Below are 23,619 nucleotides of genomic sequence, written 5' to 3' on the forward strand. Positions count from 1 at the left end.
TACACCGAGCTAAACGAACGAGAAGTGGGAAGGACAAAAGGAAAGCCTCTCCCACCTCTCTACACGTGCGAGAGAGCTGAGCTCTCAAGAACAGGCGGGCATCGGTTGTAAGCAGAAGGAATATCAGCCTCGTTCGATAACGGTCAATATAGGCAAAGTGGGCCGGACTGTATCAAATAATATTAAACCAATTTTTCTCCATCAAACTGGTGTGTTTTCCTTTTATTTCAACAGTATCAGCGACAACGTTGTCTTTACCCGCGATATGATGAATATCGGTAGTGAACTGACCGATGTATTGCAAGTGTCGTGCCTGCCTAGGAGAGCTATGCAGTGGATCTTGTCGAAAGGCGTATGTGATCGGTTTGTGGTCCGTGAACACCGTAAAGATTCTTCCTTCTAGCATGTGCCGGTAGTGTTTGATAGCGGCGTAGATTGCTAGAAGCTCTCTATCGTAGGGGCTATACTTTTGCTGGGCCGGATTCAGCTTCTTACTGAAGAAGGCTAACGGTTGCCATTCTGTTCCGTCCCGTTGTTGAATGACTGCTCCGATAGCTGTGTCGGAAGCGTCAGTTGTTAGAGTGATGTCCGCCTCTGGATTTGGATGTGTCAAAAGAGTTGCGCGAGACAGACTGTCCTTACATTTGGTGAAGGCTGCTTCCAGTTCTGCGTTCCAAGTTATGGGAGCCTTCTTTTTGGTTTTAGGACCGCTGAGTAAGCCATTTAAAATTGCCTGGTCCTTAGCGGCCTTAGGAATAAATCTGCGATAAAAGTTGAGAGTCCCCAGGAACCGTCGGAGCTGCTGAATGTTCTCAGGTTTGGGAAACTCCTTGATTGCTTCGATTCTTTCTGGCGGAGGTTGAGTGCCGTTCTCCGAAACCTCGTAGCCAAGGAAGAGAACCTTTGACTTTCCGAAAACGCATTTAGAGGGGTTGAGTAAAATGCCGTATTTCTGAAGTCGTTCGAAGAGTATGCGTAAATGCTTCTTGTGTTGTTCCTCGTTCTCTGATGCAATGAGGATATCGTCAATATACGCATAGCAAAAATCGAAGTCGCTTGTGATTTCGTGAATGAAGCGTTGGAATGTTTGTGCGGCATTGCGTAACCCGAACGGCATGAAAAGATATTTGAAGAGTCCGAAAGGAGTTGTTATAGCCGTTTTTGGAATATTATCAGGGTTAACGGGTATCTGATTGTATGCTCGCACTAAATCGATGGTTAAGAAGATCTTCTTTCCGTGCAAGTTCTGCGAGAAGTCTTCGATGTGCGGGATCGGGTATTGATCCGATTCTGTTCTAGCGTTAACTCCCCTGTAATCTCCGCAAGATCTCCAGGAGTCTCCTTTCTTTGGCACCATATGTAATGGTGATGACCATGGGCTTTTTGATACTCGAATGATCCCTTCTTGAAGCAGGAGATCGAATTCGGCCTTGGCCGCCTTGAGTTTGTCAGGGGCTAATCGGCGAGGACGGCTTGCCACTGGTGGGCCATCCGTGGTTTTGATATGGTGGAGCGTGTTGTGTTTTACCGTATGTCTCTTAGCAGTAGCCTTTAAGATATCAGGAAACTCTGCCAAGATTCTGTGGTATTCGTCTTCGATAGCCAACACTCTAATTGATTCCACGACCCCTTTTTCTGATGTGCCTCTCCTGCGCAAATGCGTTTTACCATCGAGAAGAGTACCTTTCTGTAGGTCTGGAAGGAGATGGTAATAGGCAAGGAAATCAGCTCCGATGATGGGCTGCGTGACGTTGGCGATTATGAAACGCCATGGAAATGCACGTCGTAACCCAAGTTCCGGTTGAAGTGTAATTGTGCCGTACGTAGCGATTGCTGATCCATTTGCTGCATAGAGTTCGTAGGACGTTGGCGTGGTATGTCCCGCTACCATGGAGCGAGGGTAAACACTCACGTCCGATCCTGTGTCAATTAAGAATCGTTTCTTAGTATCCTGGCACGTAACGATTAGGCGGCGAGGGCTTGGGGCGGGTCTACTGGCCGCCATCAGTGACTGCCCTGGCCTTTTTCCGACTTGTATGTACAAGGTTGTGTGCACTTCTTTGCTTTTTCACCAAATCGATTGTGGTAATAGCAGTGCTTGTCATTTTTATCGTCGTTATCTTCTTTGGCTTTACTGCGGTTGCGGTTTTGACTACGGCTTCGACTTCGACTTCGATTTCGGCCTTTCTCATTGTCGCGTTGCCTTGACTTGTCTCTTGAGAGGCGTGTGGTGAGTGTGGTCACTTGTTTGGTCAGAGCCTGGATCTTCGCTTCCCAAGACTCTTTAGTTGCAGGCGCAGCTGCTGCTGCCACTACGGCCTTGTTAGTCATCTCGTGGATGCGATCGGCCTGTTCGGCTACGCTGTTGAGCGGATCTTCCGTCCGGGTAGCGAGAACCATCTGCATTTGAGTAGGAAGTCGTCCTAGCCAAAGTGTCCGTAGAAGCGAGTCGGGTACATTCTCACCCGCTAAAGTTCGGAGGTGTCGTAAGAATTGAGATGGCTTGCGATCTCCTAATTCCTCGAGCTCCAAGAGTTGCCGTGTCCGCTGTTCCTGGGAGACGGACATGCGCTGAATGAGTGCTCTTTTTACAGTCCCGTATTTGTCGGCCTCTGGGGGCTGTGTGACTACGTCTTTAATCTCTTTAATCTGACGAGAGTCTAATTGAGATAGAGCGTATGAATACTTCGTAGTGTCTTGGGTGATTCCACTGAGTGTGAATTGTCCTTCCAGCTGTGCGAACCATAATTCGGGTTCATCTCCCCAAAACGGAGGTAGGCGTACAGCGACTTTGCTGACCCTTTCCTCAGTTATATGTATTCTATCGTTGCCTTGTGCCATTTTGCTACCTCTCTTTGCGATCACGTCGGGGTCACCAATTTTATGGGCGGTATTCTGGGCTACTACTTATGTTCGGTATTCTACCTTAATCTGTTACTGCTTATTCTAACTTAATCTGCTACTGGTGCGTGAGTAGGAGTTGGCCCAAGGTTAGTGAATTGCAGAGAGGATAGAAATGGAGACGACACTTTCGAATATATGCTTTACAACATTATATTTACAGACTATTTACAGGTGGGCTTGTGTAAGTGTTGGAAAAGCTTCTCTTTAACGCGAAATCCTTTCGGCGGCCACGCGATGGTTAATCGGTGTTTCCTGAAAGAAAACTGACAACCGTGTGTCGTGGTTAGCTTGGCGACTCGCGCCTTTTGTGCCAGGCGACCGAGAGCCGTGATTGGCTGGGCGACTCGCGCCTTTGTGCCAGGCGACCGAGCGCCGTGATTGGCTGGGCGACTCGCGCCTCTGTGCCAGGCGACCGAGCGCCGTGATTGGCTGGGCGACTGGCGCTTCTGTGCCAGGCGACTGAGCGCCGTGATTGGCTGGGCGACTGGCGCCTCTGTGCCAGGCGACCGAGCGCCGTGATTGGCTGGGCGACTGGCGCCTTTGTGCCAGGCGACCAAGCGCCTCTGATTGGCTGGCGACTCGCGCCTCTTGCCAGGCGACCAAGCGCCTCTGATTGGCTGGCGGCTTGCGCCTCTTGCCAGGTGGTGTCTGTACGTCGAGGAAGGCAGCAAGCGATCGTGTGCTACTGCCGAGGGCGTCTAGCGCCTTGAGTCGGTGAGCATTCACGCGCTGCTGCCGTAGGTGTCTTCCGTCTATGTCAGGCGACCAAGCGCCGTTGATTGGCTGGCGACTCGCGCCTCGTGCCGGGCGACCAAGCGCCTCTGATTTGGCTGGCGTCTTGCGCCTCTGCCAGGCGACTCGCGCCGAAGGTGGCTGGCGACTTGCGCCTCGTGCCAGGCGACTCGCGCCGAGTGGGTCTTCGAGCTTGGGAACTCTTACCCTAGGCGACTAGCGCCCAAAAATATCTGCCTCGGTCCCGTAGGGGGTCTCCCTTTATACTAGTCGGTGCGGAATTTTGACCGTGAGAGAATGCGCGGGCGATGCGACGCCTAGCGGCGTTGTCGCGAACTGCCGGTAATGCAGGCGCCGCGCGGGCGTGTATCATTGGTGGCGCATGCCGCCACATCTATTTTTATATTTTTGTACTTGGTATTCATAGTTTGTATCTTAGACGAAAAATGTTGTAAGTTTTACGCCTATTTTTAACATATATTGTTCGAATCCATGGTCCGAACGGCGCGCCCGCGAGCGCGGCAACCCGTTGTACGATACCTCGCCCGCCAAGCACAACAACATCCCGCGCCGCGAGCGCGGGTAATATATGTCGCCGCGGGGCGGCTGACTTTCGCGAGTTCAATAATATCAACACGAGGGAATATAAGGGCAAGTCTGTCCACAAGGAAATATCCTCTCTCGCATTGAGTACTTCCCCGGACATTACACAAGCCGGGAGTCGAGGAAAAAGCGATCGAGACCACATCAGTAATCCAGCTCCATCCTGGAGCATAGACGCGATAGAGACGGCTCGTCAGAGCGAAGGAGAAAAGTTGACCTCCGTCAACTCATACACCCGGTGGAATCCGCCATTCCCACCCGTCGAGCTTGCCAAGTGCGCTCCGTGGTGGTCGAGGTCAGGGGCGCAGCCAGACGAGTCAGGGAAGGACGACCACGCCAGCGAACCCGGAGGCGAGCCAGGAGGCCCTCCACCATCAAGAGCCGACCAGTGAAAAGGCAACCGACGCCTCCACTTGAGCCGAAGTGGCAGCTCTTCCCACTGAGTCTCCCCGAGTCATACCGGAGACTCACCCGTCCACCAGGGCTGAGCCTAGCTCCGGGTGACCCTCGGGCCCTGAGACCGTTGCCACCAGGAGCGTGGAAAACGGTCGGCACGCAGACCGAGCCAAGGAAGAAGAAGAGGAGCAAGGACAAGAAGATCTCGCCGGCCCTGCCCTCCCCAGATATCCCGGAGTTACCCCTCGATCGGGCCCCTAAAACTCCGGGAAAGGTGGCCGATCCCAACAACAACCAGGAAGTCTTCTACGACGAAGACCTTCCTGGTCGGCCACTCAACGCTAGACAAGCTGCTAAATTAAAGCTCTTGTTCTAAGCATTTTTTGAGAAGCCCTGTGCCTGTGTGCACAGGCATAAGATTAAACTAAAGACAACGCGACATTGTACCTGAAGATGCAATAAAGCTCCATTCACATTCACATTAAATTGCACAAGATTCATGCTTTACTGAGCCAACGACTTGCTTCCTCAAATTCCCTGCCCTTTCGAAACATATATATATTAATCTTTTATTTTTCCTACTTTTATTAATCTATATAAATTAAGCTTTACTATGTTTCCTTCTTCTTAAATTCTAGATGAATATAATTGCATGCGTTGGTAGTCTTAAAAAATAGCATGAGGATGCTTTTCTTTTTTCCTAAATTGAAAAAAAATAATAATAATAACAGAAAGAAAAAGGGGCACACTAATAAACATAAATACAAATAGCATAAAAATAATAGCCACCTGACTGTCAAATAAGTACGAGGTTCCGGCACATTCCCCTCCTTGAATTATCTAATGCGAGAAAAAGAAGCTCGCGAATCAAATTAAAAAAAAAGTGTCGATTATCAACGGCAATCCGATGAGTTATTCCGTTTGGGAATGTCATCTATTTTATTATAACTTGCCACCATTGCTATGTAAACGGCTGCTGGACGAAATCCAGCTAGCCCCTCGTCATCCTCGGCAACCTAATCCGGGAGCGTCCCGTTTGACCACGTTAATATTTACCACGGTCCCGATTGACCACGTTGATATTGAACACGTTGCAATTGACCACGTTGCGATTGACCACGTTGTGATTGACCACCGTCCCGATTGACCACGGTCCCGATTGACCACCGTCCCGATCGACCACCGTCCCGATCGACCACCGTCCCGATCGACCACCGTCCCGATTGACCACCGTCCCGATTGACCACGGTCCCGATTGACCACGGTCCCGATTAACCACCGTCCCGATTGACCACCGTCTCGATTGACCACGGTCGCGATTGACCACCGTCCCGATTGACCACCGTCCCGATTGACCACGGTCCCGATTGACCACGGTCCCGATTGACCACCGTCCCGATTTTATGATTGTTTTTCTATGAAACTGTAGTTTTTAATCTGTGATAACATTCGTTAAGACATGTTCAATCTTCTGAGTTATGAAGTATTTGTTTTACTTTGTTTTCTGTTTCCTACAGTCCCTTCTTTTTTCAAATTTGGATGTACTCACAATTAATATTCACCATGATCACTTGAACATTAAGTGTATGTTTTCTTATCCTTTCATGCTATTGTCTGTCTGATGTGGTGTCAGAAGCGATTTTTATTAAAATAGCTTTGTATAGCAAATGTATACATTACAATTTTTATAAAGTAATATACATTTTCCGTAGCTTGTACATTTTAGTTTATATTGAAAAAGTATGTGATTTTCTGTTTTTGATAATTATTTGCATTTTAATATTAGTATTTCTAAAGTTGCGTTAACATGTGAGGTATAGGTACTACTCAATAAAAAATAGAGAACACTTTTTGTATTCTAAAAATTAGGCTATTTTCAAATCGCTGAAACTCGGCGAAAAATTATCGTAGATAAAAAAATTAAAAAAGCATTTTGAAGCTTAAAGTTTCAATTTTAACGCGCTATTGGTGGTTTTAAAAAAAATTTTTATCTTTGTTCTGTGCTTTAAAAAAGAACACATTGTTTTGTTCTTTAAAATTACGAATTTTTGATACTTTACAGTTTGATAAAAATTCTCTCGAAAAATTCAACTTAAGTTTTATAAATTATAACATTTTACCTACAAAACGCTTTTCTTACTATTTGTCTACACTTTTTTTTACCAATGTTTGTTTCAAAATCGTGTTACTCGGTCAAAAAAATCATAGAAAAGTTTTTACAGAAGCATTTTGTAGGCAAAATGTTATAGTTTATGAAAACTAAATTGAATTTCTAGAGAGAAATTTTTTTTATGAAGCTGCACAGTGTCATTAATGACGCCAAAACCGTTATTTATCATAACTTTCTCTGTTCTACCTGAGGGTCGATTGTGAATTTACTAGATATAACTATTTATAATTTTATTGGTTAACACCTGAAGAATTCGCTCACTTTTGTAATTTTCACTAAGTTTTGAAATACACAATTAATCCTCTAGAATACAAACAAAATTCGGTATTATTTATATAGACATATTTTAATTCATCGATCAATTATATATATGTATATGTTATTTTGTAACCATTTTTTTGTGACAGTTAATACACCTTGTACGAAAATAAAGGATGAAACAATGTCACAACACTTGAATACCGCTAATATGAATGAATACCGCGACGGTATGTCGTCACCGTCAACGCGGAGTTCTCGGCTCAGGGACCAGGAGCCTTAAAAAAATTTTTTTATTAATAATTTTGCAGTTTGAGATTCATCTTCCCATTTATTGTTTCATATTAAAGATGTTATACTAGGTGCGCAACTAAGTTTCCGGGTTTCACACATAGATGGCACCAATAACACATGTACTCGACTTACATGTCTGAAGTTGTCTGAAGTTATAGCTTGGACATCTGTTAACAATAACCAGCCGTTATATAAACACATATCGCAACGCAAAAATATTTTTTCTAACAACGGAGATGTCGAGTTTTGTGCCAAATAAACAGCATTTGCGGGAAGCTTTGCTTTTCTGCTTTAACTTGAAAAAAAAAATGCAGCTGAAGCACGTCGTTTGCTTGAGGAGGCCTACGGCGAACATGCACCATCGAAAACTACCTGTGAAGATTGGTTTAAACGCTTCAGAAGTGGCGATTTCGACACTGAGGACAAGGAGCGCTCCGGAAGACCAAAAACAATTGAGGACGCCGATCTGCAAGCGTTATTGGATGAAGATGATACGCAAACACAAGATCAACTTGCGGAGGCATTAAACATGACTCACCAAGGTATTTCCAAACGTTTACATGCCATGGGAAAAATTCAAAAGGAAGGAAAATGGGTGCCGCATTAGTTGACTGAGAGACAGATGGAAAATCGAAGAGCCACTTCCGAAATTTTGCTTTTGCGGCATGAAAGAAAGAGTTTTCTTCATCGAATTGTTACTGGCGATGAGAAGTGGATATATTTGGAGAATCCCAAACGCAAAAAATCGTGGCTTTCACCTGGTGAAGAATCAACATCGACGGCACGGCCAAATCGTTTTGGAAAGAAGACAATGCTCTGCGTTTGGTGGGACCAGAAAGGAATCGTGTACTATGAGCTGCTGAAACCGGGCGAAACTGTCAATGGGCATTGCTACCAACAACAACTGATCAATTTAAACCATACATTGCTCGAAAAACGGCCAGAATGGGACACGAGACACGAACGAGTGATATTGCAGCACGACAACGCTCCGTGTCATCGCAGTTCCATCGTCCAGGACACCATCAAAACGCTAAAATGGGATCTGCTACCGCACCCGCCGTATTCGCCAGACCTGGCGCCTTCCGATTATCACTTGTTCCGGTCGATGGCGCATGGCTTGGCTGGGCTACACTTGACCAATTTCGAAGAAGTGCAAAATTGGTTGGATGAATGGTTTCGGTCCAAAGACGCGTCGTTTTATTGTCGCGGTATTCATGTATTGCCAGAGAAATGGCGAAAATGTATAGCTAGCGAGGGACGATACTTTGAATAAACCATTTTTTGTATTTCTCTTGAAATTTTCCATTTTTTATTGATCAAAAAAACCCGGAAACTTAGTTGCGCACCTAGTAAGTGCACATTTTAATTTTGTCATGACACACTTTGCTTTATTATTGATTACGAAAGTAATATTATTGAAAAGAATTTAAATATCTGATTTGAAATAGAATAGAAAAATACCATATTATATTATTTTTTAGGATATATTAATCATGCCAAAACGAAAATTGCTGTCAGAAATGTCTGACAGACATTACCGACGATTAAAATGCAATGCACGTAATATCGCAAGTGGCAATAAAATGTGTAAGTTATCAAAAGATTTTGCTGAGATAGATGATCCTCAAAATTTAAGCGATGTTACTGCACATGAAATTACTGATATTAATCGCGATGTTGATCAGGCAACAAATGTTGAATTAAGAAATGAACCGCCACGACAATATAATAGTATTCTTGACAATGAAATTGTTGCATGTGATCTTGATCACAACAGTTCTAATTTGGAAAACTTATGTCCAACTGCACTCATTTTTAATAACGAGAAAAATGCTGGCTCTACAAGTACGTCTGATGTTCTGTCAATTAAAGAGCATTTAACAAACTGGGCAGGACAATATCAAATATCACATACAGCAGTAACTGCATTATTGTCAATTTTAAGAAAACATGGTTTTGAAAACTGATTACCGAAAAACTCTAAAACATTGATGAAAACACCAAGATATACATTCATACGGAAAGTTGCACCAGGGGAATACTTTCATAATGGCTTAAGATCAGGAATAATGGCGTTTCTACAAAAAAGTCAAGATGACATTGATTCAGTTCAAGTGCAAATCAGCACAGATGGACTACCAATTTCAAAATCCTCTACTAATCAATTGTGGCCTATTTTAGGCTCAGTGATACCTAGCCTTAGTGACATTTTTATAATTGGCTGTTATTTTGGTTCCAAGAAACCATATAATTGTAACGATTTTTTGAATGATTTTGTGGATGAAGCAAAAAGTAACAATTCTTGTTACTGAAGGACTCGAATTTAGAGGAAAACATATCTGTATCCATACATTCATTAATTGCTGATGCACCCGCAAAATCTTTTGTAACTGTCACGAAAGGACATACCGGCTACTATAGTTGTGGTAAATGTACAACCGAAGGCGAATATATGGATGGAAGAATGTGTTTCCCGGATATTAATTATCGTAAACGGACAAATGAAAGTTTTCTTAAACAAACACAAATAGAGCACCACACTGGATGGAGTATTTTATCAGATATACCGAATTTTGGAATGGTAACTCACATCCCGTTGGATCCCATGCACTTAATTTTCGTTGGTGTAATGAAGAAAATATTGAATTTTTGGATATCCAGACCGTTAAATGTTCGATTGCCGGCACGATCAGTAAACAGCATTTCGAAATTGTTAATTGAAATGCGGACATCGATACCCGTAGAATTTGTTCGTAAACCACGGGAATTACATTTCTTGAGCTTATGGAAAGCCACAGAATTGAGACAATTTCTTTTATATACTGGTCCCATCGTTTTAAAGAATTATATAGAAAAAGAGATTTACAAGAATTTTTTAACATTGCACGTGGCCATTCGGCTATTATGTTCTTCAGATCTTTCATATATCGATTATGCAAAATCCTTACTAGAACACTTTGTGCAGTCATTCGCAATCTTATATGGGCCACAGCATACATCTCACAATATACATGCACTAATTCATCTAGTAGATGATGTTAGAAAATTTGGCACATTGGATACATTCAGTGCTTTTCGATATGAAAATTTTTTAAGAAGAATAAAACGGTTTGTTAGAAAAGCTGAACGTCCCTTAGAACAAATCCACAATCGTATAACAGAATTGGAATATTGCTTTTCGTTTGAAGAAGAGCATCGAAGAATAGGTGTACATAGAACACACAATGCAGGCCCAATCTTACCTGGAACACGTAGTCCTCAATATTTAAAATTTTCCAGAACAGATTTCACTCTATCTGTTTATAAGCCAAATAACTGTTGTGGTTTAAACGATGGTTCGATTGTCATCATAGAGAATATTGCCACTAGTGGTGTTAATGATCTTTGCATTATTGGTCGAAAATTCATTGGTTTGAGTTGTTGTGAACGCACAACGTATTTGCGATCAATTATTGCACCTGGCAACACCGAGGGCCGGATTACTTGGTAATCCGACCCTAGCGACGAGAACCGCTGACGCGAAAGCCAGCATGCGTCGCGGTAATGCCCATATATGGTCATTCTGGACATCACCAGCCCGCTAGGACTTTGATCGCGAAGTCAAAACCGCTGACTGCTAAGTCAGCAATACCGAGGCGATAAAAAGCCCGCCCTTCCAAGGAACGGCGGGCAGTCTAAGAACCGAGCGCGTACCGCGAGATAACGTAACTTTAGTATAATTGTAACCCGCAATTCAGGGAAAGTAAGTGAAGTAAACCAAGTGTAGTCAAGATCTATCCTTTTTAATTAAACGCATCTACAACCAAAATCTCGCGAGCGTTGTTCTCTTTCTCCTATTCGGCGGATCCTAAGAACCCGGTGCCGGCCCTGAGATCCCATTCAAGGCACGGCACAACAATTTGGTGGCAGCGGTGGGATCTGCTAACCGAGCGAGAGGACATCCTGCCAGATTTACGCCTGCAAAAGGGAACGGATCATCAAACGGCGGTAACGCATCCCGGAGAGGAACAGCCAGCCAGATCCCGAGTGAGTGAAGCAACGGTAGCAGCCGCCGAGTGTTATCAGCGACACCGGAGAAGACCCCGACCTACCACACGGACTCGCCAGCCCGAGCAGAGCGAAGCAGCGAAGCAGCAACGCAGGGACGCAGCGTAACAGCGGACGGACGACGCAGCAGAACGCGGACACCATGCGCAGCGCGGCGATACTGTAAGTCCGAACCAATTGTAAGCCGATAACAGCGAGCGCCGAAAATAAAATCTGTGAGCGTCCCCCGAAATCGCGAAAGCTAAGATTAAGAACGCGAGCGTCGATAAATGTCGGACGGTGAAACCCGAGATCGCGCCGTACTTAACCCGTCGTGGCTACATAGAGCCGAGAGCGCGCCAGCACGACGAACCCCTAGGGTCAGCCCGATAGGCCCGGTCCGCTTTGTAGAGGAAGCGGTTCGCGACTTCGCGGAAAGCGTAAGGCGCAGTTTAGATTACTCGGACACCGACTCGCCGGTGCTCGATTTACACCCCAACGTAATATTAGAACGCGAATTTGCGTTCCTAGACGCTAGTCTCTGTAACGCGGACGAAGGCCCGCGAAATAGTACAGATAACGAAAACGGTGACGAGAACAGTGACAATCACATCCGTGACGCACGCCGACTGCCCCCGACCGAAGTTGACGCACGATCCAGTCTCTTCCAAATAACCTTTTTCCTATTCCCCAAACCTGTCTCATTGCTATGTTAGCTTTTCTTACTCTTTCGTTTATATGCGCCTCCTGTCTTCCGTTCTTTTGGAATGTGTAGCCTAGATAGCAGAATTCCTTTACCTCCTCTATTTCTTCTCCCTTCCATTTCCATTCCATTTTCTTCATGTTACCTCCTCCCTTCCTGAATCTCATTACCTTTGTTTTCCCTACATTCACTCTCAGTTTTTTTCTGTCGAAATATTTCTCCAGTCTTTTCATCATCCTCTTCATCTCCTCTTCGTCCTCTGCTATAGCTACTACATCGTCTGCGTATGCTAACGTCCAAAATTTTATTCTCCCTACTACCACGCCTCCATCTTGCCCCCTCCTCATTGTTTCCTCTAAGTCTGCCAGCAGCAGTATAAAGAGCATAGCGCTCGGCGGGCATCCCTGTCTGACTCCTTTGACCGTCCAGAAGCATGATCCCTTTTCTCCTTTCACTCTTACCACGCTTCTTGTCTCTTCGTACAGATCTTCTATCCTAGTTCTCAGCTGTTCACTAATCCCTTCTCTTTTCAGTACCTCCCAAATTTTTTCTCTGTTCACGGAGTCGAATGCTGTTTTCAGATCAATAAATGCTGCCACTAGCTTCCCTCTTTTTTTTGCTAACAGCCTTTCCAATTACATAATTCAGTGCGTATATATTCTCCATTGTACCCCTTCCTTTCCTGAACCCTGCCTGTGTTTATGGTAATATTCTTCTTTCTTCCGCCTCCTTCTCCAATCTTTTCGGCAAAATTGCCGCGTATATTTTGTAGTTTGTGTTCATTAATGTCACCCCTCTGTAATCTTGTGCTTCTTTTCCTTCTCCTTTCTTTACTATTGGTACTATTATACCTTCTTTCCAGTCTTCTGCTATTTCTTCTGTCCTCCACGCTGTATCACATACCTCCCATATTTTTTCCTTCAATCTCTCTCCTCCATATATCCATATTTCATTTGGCAATCCATCCGTACCTGCTGCTTTCTTTTCTTTCATTTCTTTAATTACTTCTTCCACTTCCTCTCTTCTTATTCCTTCCTGCTCCTCTTTGCTACCCATTCTTTCCTCTCCCTTTCTGTCTTTTTCACGCGATTTCACAGTTACTCCTTCCAATAGCTCCATGAAGTGTTTATTCCATTGCTCCTCCGTTATTTCTTCGCAAACCTCTTTTCTACCCTTCCTTTCTCTGTTTATAAATCTCCATACTTCCTTCTCGCTAGTTGCTTCTCTCGCCTCTTTTATATCTCTCTCCCTTTCTATCTCTTTCTTCTCTTTTATTTTCTCTTCATATTCTTTTTTCTTTAGAATGTACCTCTTTTTATCTACTTCTCCCTTCCTCCATTTAACTAGTTTCTCTCGTGCTTCTCTCCTTAGTCTAAAGCCTTGTGTACACGATACTAGAAATCGGTCCAAGTTTCGATTTAAGCCAATGAAACTGCTGCTTTTCTGTAAGAGCTGCAAGTTGATTGGCTTAAATCGAAACTCGGACCGATTTCTAGTATCGTGTACACAAGGCTTTACACATTCACTATCCCACCATCTGCTTTTTTTCTTCGATCTCTGGTCTTCTCTTATTTCTTTCCAAACAGCAGCCTGTTTTATCTCTCTATACACAGAGAGGTTAGATTGACATGTAGACTGTGCGTGTGTCTTGCGTTTTGCGAACTGCGGCCTATGTAGACCGGGCTTAACGGCGCGCCTTATTTCTCACAGCCTCCGCCGTTAGCGTTTTCAATTTTTTAAATTTTGGCAACGTTATTTATATATTTACAGTTTAATGTTACGCTAGCAAAAAATTTAAATGCCTGATAGCGTTTTTCTTTGGCAGAACTGGTGCGCACTCAGTGCACATTAAAGCCGTCGTACACAAATCAACGTAAAGTGTATGTTTAATATAAACGGGTTAAGTCACGAAAGCCTCTATACTTTATTGTACTATTTGGTAAAATATGTATTGGGTATTTTATCAATCAAAATATTTGCATTTTACTTTAAATATTAAAGATTAAATCAGTGTACAACGGCTTTAATATGCACTGAGTGCGCACTAGTTCTGCCAATAAAAAACGCTATGACATTATTATTACTTATGGATGCTCCGCACATATTTTAAATTTTCTTGCATAGATCAAAGCTATCAAGTGTTTTTTTTGCTTGTTTAAAACATGTTTTTTTGTTTAAAACATGTTTTTTTTATACCTTAATTTAAAACACAAATAAAACATAAAACATTGTTTTAAACAAAAAAACAATGTTTTTTGTTTAAAATAAAAAAAACATGTTTTTTGCCAACCCTGCCACCCCGACTAAAAACAGACGCCAAAAAACAGGCGCCCGTGAGCACGGTAAGAAAAAATAAGTCGCGAGGAACGAGCAACGAAACGTCATCCGGCAGTAGCAGCGAGGAAGAAGAGCGGCCCAGGAAGAGTAAGGCACGCGCCGCCGAGGAGTATCGAGTGACACAGATAACGGGGAAGCATAAAGTCGGCCCGTTGGACATGATAACTCTGCCCATTCAAGAGGCGGAGAGAGGAAAAATGGATCTACTACTAGACTCAGGCGCGACCCTGACGTTAATTAAAGTAGGTAATCTAAAGGGAAAAACAATGGTGCGGGAAGAAAAATTAACGCTGATAGGCGTAACCGGACACCAGATCCATACGCTCGGAAAAATAAAGGCAACAGTGGATCTCGGAAGCAAAACAATACGCCACACAATGTATGTGGTAAAAGACGATTTCCCGATCGAGTACGAAGGGATACTCGGAAACGACTTCTTGACGAAGCACAAGGCCGATATATCAAACACGTCGAAGCAGTTAAAGATAGGTAAAGTCACATTCAAACTTTGACCGTATCGGAAAGTGACGTTACCTCCCCGCAGTGAAACCATTGTAGAAGCCGTCACCGATCACAATAGAGTAGGTATCGTGAAAAGCGGCGAGCCTGCACCAGGAGTTTTCATCGGACATTGTCTGGTGAAACCTGTCGAATTCAAATGTCCAATAAGTATATTAAATGTTACGGACAAGCCGGTCGAGATACTCACCCACATGTAACATTAAAAGATATGCCGGTGAACGACTCTGCCGACGTTCTCACGTTACACGCGACCGAGGAACGCGAGCCCATTATTACGCGACGCGAGAAATTACGCGAGCAACTACAACTCGATCATTTAAATAATGAAGAGCGCAAAGCGGTAGAACAAATCTGCGACAATTACTGCGATGTATTCTATTTAGACGGCAACAAGCTGAGCGCGACCACGGCAATAGAGCATGAAATAAATACGCGACCCGATAGCGCGCCGGTGAACGTGAAACCATATCGGTTACCGGAGAAGCATAAGCCCGAAGTGAAGAAACAGATACAGAAATTGCTAGACGACGGAATAATTCGCCCTAGCGCAAGCCAGTGGAACGCGCCTATAATAGTCATTCCTAAAAAACCTGACGCTTCCGGTAAAATAAGATTTCGAGTTGTGATAGATTTTCGAAAGGTAAACGACCTGACAATGGGAGATTCTTTCCCCATGCCGAATATCACCGACATACTCGACCAACTAGGCAACGCGAAATATTTTACGGTGTTAGATCTAGCATCGGGATATCACCAAATCCCGATGCACGAAGACCATAAGAGTAAGACGGCATTCTCCACCCCGGACGGAAATTTCGAGTTTAACCGAATGCCATTCGGATTAAAAAACGCGCCAGCAGCATTTCAACGGCTGATGTACGCAGTACTAGCCGGATTGTTAGGCTTAAAATGCTTCGTCTACATCGACGACATCGTAATCTACGGAGCATCTCTAAAGGAGCACCTCAAACGATTAATCGCGGTGTTAATCAGACTCCGGAAATTTAATCTAAAGCTACAGCCAAATAAATGCGCGTTTCTGCGAAAAGAAGTCGTCTATCTAGGGCATGTGATTTTCGAGATTTCCGACCCTGAGAAAAGTGAAAGACATCCAATCTTTCATCGGCCTAGCTGGATACTACCGCAAGTATATAAAAACTTCTCAAAAATAGCTAAACCCTTGACAAGGCTCACGAAGAAGGGCGAGAAATTCAGTTGGTCAATAAAACAGCAAAATGCGTTCGACCTGCTAAAAGAAAAGTTAACGACGGCACCCGTGCTGAATTATCCGAATTTCGATAAGGAATTCCTGGTGACGACAGACGCATCAGATTACGCCATCGGAGCCGTGCTCTCACAGGGGCCGGTAGGCCAGGACCGACCGATCGCTTACGCCAGCAGGGTATTATGCAAAGCGGAACAAAATTATAACACGACCGAAAAGGAATTATTAGCGATTGTGTGGGCGGAAAAACACTTCCGCCCCTATTTATACGGAATTAAATTGAAAATAATAACCGACCACAAGCCACTGATCTGGCTATTCAATGTAACTGACCCCGGCTCGAGACTAATAAGATGGAGGCTCAAACTGGAGGAATACGATTACGAGATCGTACACAAAGCCGGAAAAAATAATGTAAACGCCGACGCGTTAAGCCGAAACCCGATAGCGGAGGCATCAGCGATAAACGTAACGCAGCAAGAGATGACTCCCCAAGAGAATATTCGGAAGAGGAAAAGCAGCAAATACTCTATGAATATCACGACTCACCTACAGGAGGACACCAAGGAGTCACGCGTACGTTGAATTGGATCCGGTTACAGCACAACTGGAGTGGGATAACAAAGGATGTAGAAGCATACATAAGCAAATGCGAGCACTGCCAGAAAAATAAACTGAGCAGGAAAACGAAAATGCCAATGATTATCACCGATACACCCGAGTGACCATTCGAAAAATGCGCGCTCGATATTGTAGGCCCATTAACCATCACAAATAATGGAAACAAATATATCCTTACATTTCAAGACAGCTTGACAAAATTCAGCAAGGCGATACCCGTGGAAAACCAGGAGGCAAATACAGTCGCCAAAACTTTCGTCACGAAAGTGGTCTTAGAACACGGGATACCGGAGAAAATCTTCACGAATCAAGGCACGAATTTCACAAGTGAAATGTTTAAGAATACGTGCAAACTACTAAAAATCGAAAAGATTCAGACGACGGCATACCACCCCGAAAGTAACGGAGCGTTGGAAAGATCGCATCGCACTTTAGCGGAATACCTGAGGCACTATATAAATGAGGATCAAACCGATTGGGACGAATGGATACTTTATGCGATGTTCACCTATAACACGACGCCTCACACGAATTAGTCTATGGACATCAGGCTAACCTACCGACAGCATTATCAAAGCCTCCAAAATTAACGTACTCATACGAGGATTACGCGCAAGAACTTCGAGAACGAATTCGCGCAACAAACCAAGTCGCAAGGGAACATACCAAGCAGGAAAAAGTGAAAGCGAAGCAGCAGTTCGACAAAAAGACCAATAAAGAAACGTTTAGGGTAGGCGACAAGGTACTGCTACATGACGAGACAGTACGACGCGGACGATCAAAAAAGCTCGAGTCCCAATGGATTGGACCGTACGTAATCGCCGAGAAACACAGCGACGTAAACTATACAATAAAGATCAAACGAAAGACATTACGCGTCCACGCCAATCGTTTGAAAGCATTTATTGAAAACTAGATAAAGAAAAGCGAAACCATCAAAACGTAAAGCACTTATCGAATAAACAAAAAAAAAGGAAAAAACTTACCCTAATCACGAGGGGGAGCACCATGCCCCCGACCTGCCATCCGATACCGCACGGCAGCCATAAGCCGCGCGCAACGAGGAAGGCCAATACCCAGAGAGCGCAGGTACAGAACCAGGGGATCATCGTCAAGGGATCGTTCACGGCCTATCTCACGCAGGGCCAGATTCTGACCCCGCCCGAGCAAAACTCGAGCATCGGCCAAATACGCAGGCAGAGGTCGGCCAAACTCAATCAGCTGGCCTCGCATCGCGGCAGGAAGGCGACCGCGACCCCGTCCATGGACCAAAGGATCAGGAACCGCTGGTTCCGGTATAACCAAGACGGGGAGGGTAGTTTCCTCCCCCTCCTCGCCAGGCCAAAGCTCCTCTGGATTCACCACGGCCCGAACCGGTACAAAATGCTCGAGGGGAGACATGACAGCGAATTCAAAAATCGTATATTGAGACTGTACAAGACCAGAGACAGGCTCAGACTGAAGCGACTCGTCAAGCAATATAAAAGTATCAACCCGCGAACTGCCATGGTCAGCAAAAGTAAAGATAAGTATCAAGAGACACGGTAGTGTCTCGCGCCAAGTACACGCGGAGCGAGACCGACCGTGACTCTTTTACGCGACGCGACGGGTTGCGAGTACTCGAGATGTTGAGATCTCGATAACGAGTGAACGGATCAAGTTCTAAGTAGGCTTAATCGATAGCTTGGGGTCGAATTGGGGGGGGGGGGGTATCTCCTATAATATTTTCCGCTACGTGCCCTACGAGAGGAGATATTGCGACGCAAAATCCAAATGTGAAAAATTTTATTTACGATACTCCTCCTCCTCCTCCTAACGCCGCGACGTCTTATGACATATATATATCAGAGAAATGTCACTTTCACTTTTTCGACGCTGGCGGCGCTTTCGCGCAGTGCAGATAGTGCGTTCGTGGTTCATCAGTTAATACGTGTATGTACTGCGCGCAGTGCAGATAGTGCGTTTAGCGCGCTATCAGTCAGTTCAATTAACCTAACCTATCGAGAGACACACTGTGTGAGATCGTGATAATTCGGTTGCATGTCAGCGCATGTCACGCTTTCTATAAAGTAATCGCCTAAATAATTTCGCTTCAAGGGAAAAACTATCGTCACGTTATAGCATGGATCTTTCGTCACATCGGAAAGTTCGCTAATTGTTAGCAATAACACAGCCACGGCCGACCGGTAGCACAAATAAAGTCAAACAACAACGCTTTCACTAAGGAAAGATCCATGCTATAAACAAAGCAGTTGAAAACATGTAACGATCCCGCCGGATCGTCACGTGAAAACGGTGACGTCAGTACTATGACGTAGGGCTCCGATGGCCAATCACCCTCCCGAAACTAGTGGTAACCAGCCTGGAGGGAGTTTCGCCTCGGAGGTGATAAAGGGACCGCCGCTGCGCCGCGGAATCGATTTCGTTCGAAGATCACCGCTAGTATACCGCTTTATACCGCTTTTCGCATAGATATTCGCACTCGCTTGCTCAACTGCGTTCTCGCCGCTTTCGCCGTGCTAAACTCTGTGCGCGCTACCGCTCACGGCATTGTGCCTGAAAAGGACTCGTGTAAATACTTGTACATATATATTAGACATTATAAACTATTTTTCTGTACGTGCTGTTTCTTCTCTTGTGGTTGTCTTTACCTCGCGCTATCTCGCGCTACCGCGCGCTCTCGAACATACACGGTAGTGTCGGAGCGAGACCGCGAGAGCGACTCTTTACGCGACGCGACGATTAATTCATGGTAATTGTTTTATTTTATAATGTAATTATCCTATATATCTATTTTCTATTCTATATATTACTGTTACTTACTATACTATATATACTTATACTTACTACGTTTACGCGAGTGTTTACACAGGTTAACCTAGATTATGCATAACATGGATAATATTGCGATCTCCCGCCTCTCCCCTATTTTCTCAATGTGCATTTCTGACTTTTGGAGGTACGCTGTCAGTCGCAATTTGAAGCGATCTGTATCTCCCAATATATATATATATATATATATTGACGGCAGGGAGCTGATGCCGAAGAGATATTTTCCCGTTTACGCGAAGGAATTATCGTAAGTTATCGTATCGTTTTCGTAAGTAGGTTAGATTACCAGTTTCTTACAAAATTTTACATAAAACGCGAGATTCACTTATGGGAGCTTTCCAGCAAGCGACACAAGTCGACACAGGTATCGTTTTGTCTTTGTTACTCATTGCCAAAAAAGAAAGATAGAACGACGTTTGTGTCGGCTTGTGTCACTTGCTGGAAAGCTCCCTATGCAAGTTTAACGCCTATTGAGTTAATATGAAATAATTTTCCTAAATTCTGGCTATCGTCGGAGTGTTATAATGAAGAAAGGTTGTGACCGGACGGCACGAGTTTGGCCCGATTCTCGCGGCTATCTTCCCATCTAACGGTCGCCACTCGGTTTTACCTCTGACTACCGAGAAGGTAAATTCCAATCAACGCCCCGATTCTTATTAAGACGCTAATGGTGTTCCTTGGTTTCAGACTGGTGTCCCTGCTGGATCACCGTTACAATTTCCCGTCTCCGGATCCTCGCGCACGCGCCTACCGGATTAAGGTAAGTCCCGCTAATTATTGTAATTATGTACTAATACTCTTCTCTTGTTTCAGGTTCCTGCCCAGGATGGATCATCGCCGCTGCTCTGCTTCCCCGGATCCTCGCTTTACCGCATACCAGATGGCCGCTTGGACAACGATGGATCATCGCCGAGGGACAAGGTAAGTAGAAGGTAAGTATCACTAATTGTTTAATTAATTATGAGACTTTGTTTTAGAATTAATAATTCTTTAATCTCCGATCCTCATCTCAGCCCTACAGATCGTTTCACAATTCATAAAGGTGTTTCCCAAAGGTGTTGTCACGCTTCGGTGTGAGTGCCGCTTTATTTGTAACAATTTCCGCAAACGCTGATTTTATTGATCCCAGTGGATTATTTCCAACAAATGACGCTGTTCGCACGATATCTCGTAGTCGCGAGACCCAATGTCCACGATGGTAGTATACTTGATACGCACTTAGAGTCGTCACCGTTCTATCACACTATCACTTAATTGTTGATAATTAATTATCTCTCGCTATTGTTGAGCGAGCGTTTAACGCGCAATTACGCGGGAGTTCCCGATTGTTATATATCTCCGGCTACTATCGAGGTTATCTACTTTCGCGGTATACGCTACTGACAAGACACGTCCGTTCGCTCCGGCGATATTCGAGAGACTGCCTTGATCTGATCGGCCTGTCTCGCGCTGGCTCCCCACCGCGCCGAGCCATCCCCACTCCCGGGTTGTTTTCGTCGTTCGCCGTGACGTCACAACTTTCTCTTCTTGTTTTCGCACGCGCCCTTATACCGCCGCGCGTGATTATCACGCTTGTCCCCGGTGCCCCTGTTTTGGACGCTCCCGGGTGGAAATTTCCACGCGCGGTACCACGTGGAGGACCCCGCTCGTCGGTACCGCTGCACCATGTTTTCACCTCCTCCATTTTCACGGCGCCGTTGACGCCGTCCCGTGCGCACCGTCCCGGGGATGTCCCTGATAACGATTCCGGACCTTTTCCCTGGAGAAGATGTCCGGGTGCTGTGCAGGTTGTCGGCCGTTGACGCCGACCTGTGCGCACCCCTTAGGAGATGCTCCGTAACCAGATTCCGAGCCGACTTCCTGGGGAAGTTGCCCGTGCGTCCTTTTGGTCGTCGGCCGTTGACGCCGACCTGTGCGCACCCCTTGGGAGGTGCTCCGGAACAAGATTCCGGGCCGACTTCCCGGGGAAGATGCCCAGGTTTCTTCCTGGTGGTCGGGCGATGACGCCGACCCTATATACGGGTGTCCCAGGTCCCTGTGGGATAGATTCGGACCCTTTTCCCTGGGGAAGAAGTCCCCTTCTAAATTCAACGCTCCGCCGACGACGCCGACCCTGTGGTCGCGCGTACCAGGTCCGTCTGCTACCTTCTCGAACCTTTATTCCTGGAAATTGCCGCGTTTTACCAACTATTCGCACCTACTGCCCCGCTGACCCTGGTGCGCTCAAAATAATATTCTTTAACCACGTGAAACGCCTCGTAATCGTAAATACAAATACCTTTATTGTCTTGGCCAGCGGCCCGCTACGCAAAACTTAACCTATCTTATGCCGTATTGGCTAAATATAATCTTGTATTAAGTGCCATATGGGCTCGCAAAACTTATCTACTATTTAATTTCTAATTTTGGAGCTTTATCACCGCGACCGTTGTCATAATCAAAATAAACAAACCCAAGAAAAAATGGACCAAACAAATTGTGCGTCCTGTCGAAATCGACTTAAGTCTCTGACGCGGGTCCGATTGGACGCGGCTCCCGGTAATTTCCACCAAGCACCGACCCGTCACTCTGTCTCTTCCTCGCCACTCGATGGAGACAGAAACTCGTCGGACGGCGGATCGACTTGTCCCGCCGGTACTGCCACCCAGACAATCGGCGGCTGCAACGGGATCGCCTGGCTGGTCGCGGATTCCTCGCTTGGCCCGGTAATCGCCGAGCCAGATGGCGAGGTTGCGGGCGTGCCCCGCGGTCGCCCATCCTCCGGTACGAGCGGCCTGTCGCTCTCGCTAGCGACACTCGGCGGTACTACTGTCCGCTCTACGATCACTCGGGGTGACCCGCGGCGGCGCACGATCGCCCTTGGGGAGAGCGGTCGCAAGGTGAATGTCTCAGTGATTTAGAGAATTTTTAAGTTATTAAAATACTCCAGTGTCACTTTTGGAGTAACATTGGCGTGACATAAATGTTCTACTGCATAAATTAAATTTTCACAGGTAATTCTATCTATCAGCTTCTTCAGAGATGTTTAGAAGTTCTGAAGCGTGAATCAGCGAGCTTAAAACAGTAATGGCAGATCAGTTAATGTATGTCAAGGAGGATCTTTCTTATATTACCGCACCATTATACGTTTTACGATTTTATTGTAACTAAGGTAAAGATACTAAATGATAAAACTTATGAAGCAATATCACAATGTTGGCATGTTATTTTAATGTATGTAATATTGTGATTAGGCACGAGGAAAAAGCGAACCTCTGTTCACATTTGACGTTCACGATGATATTCGTGTTATACACGATGCTTCTGTCGAAACCGAGGAATCACATGCCGGAAAAATTTTACTTAGGTATTTATCATTAAAAGAATACTTTGTATAATTCTCTTTTATGTTATTTCTCATTAGATCATGGTACGAGAGGAACAAACACATTTTTCCAGCGAGTAGATGGGAACCTTTTGATCCAACGAAAAGTTGACAAGTATACACTGTCGGATAAAAATAGGAAGAAAGATAAAATCTGGTAAACTTAGATTCAACGAATTGTCCAATTTCGTTTAAAGGATTCAGATTCAAAAGACTAATTTAGTAGAGCTACATAATCGAGTAAATGAATTAAATATTATTATATAACTGATTGAATTAAAATCACAGTCCTTAAAAATACAATGTATCTACAATATATATACATATATATATTTGTATATATATTGTAACTAGCTGGTTACCCGGGCTTCGCCCCGGAGGACATATGTAATAAGACACGCAAATAGTCTCTCTCTCTCTCTTTCTCTCTCCCTCTCTCTCTCGCTCTTGTTTACATTATGTGTATCTTTGTGTTATTCATTATTGCAAATGCCTAAAGTCTTTAGACTATAGCATAAATAAATATCAATCAATCTCTCTCTCTCTCTCTCTCTCTCTCTCTCTCCTCTCTCTCTCTCTCTCTCTTCTCTCTCTCTCTCTCTCTCTCTCTCTCGTCTCTCTCATCTCTC

General features: G+C 44.8%; 1 protein-coding gene and 1 pseudogene across 1 annotated transcript; one reads left to right on the forward strand and one right to left on the reverse strand.

The window, feature by feature from the left end:
- Positions 1–2,004: 2,004 nt before the first annotated feature.
- On the reverse strand, positions 2,005–2,841 carry LOC139784381 (uncharacterized). The gene has a single exon (XM_071723552.1). It carries the CDS (start codon positions 2,839–2,841, stop codon positions 2,005–2,007), a length of 837 nt encoding a protein of 278 aa, XP_071579653.1.
- Positions 2,842–8,853: 6,012 nt separating this feature from the next.
- Positions 8,854–10,311, forward strand: LOC139784377 (uncharacterized; annotated as a pseudogene).
- Positions 10,312–23,619: the final 13,308 nt, after the last annotated feature.

The sequence above is a fragment of the Temnothorax nylanderi genome, unplaced genomic scaffold (assembly GCF_030848795.1).
Source record: "Temnothorax nylanderi isolate EJ_2023f unplaced genomic scaffold, tnyl_v1.0 TNYL_tig0618_pilon, whole genome shotgun sequence".
Lineage (NCBI taxonomy): Eukaryota > Metazoa > Arthropoda > Insecta > Hymenoptera > Formicidae > Temnothorax > Temnothorax nylanderi.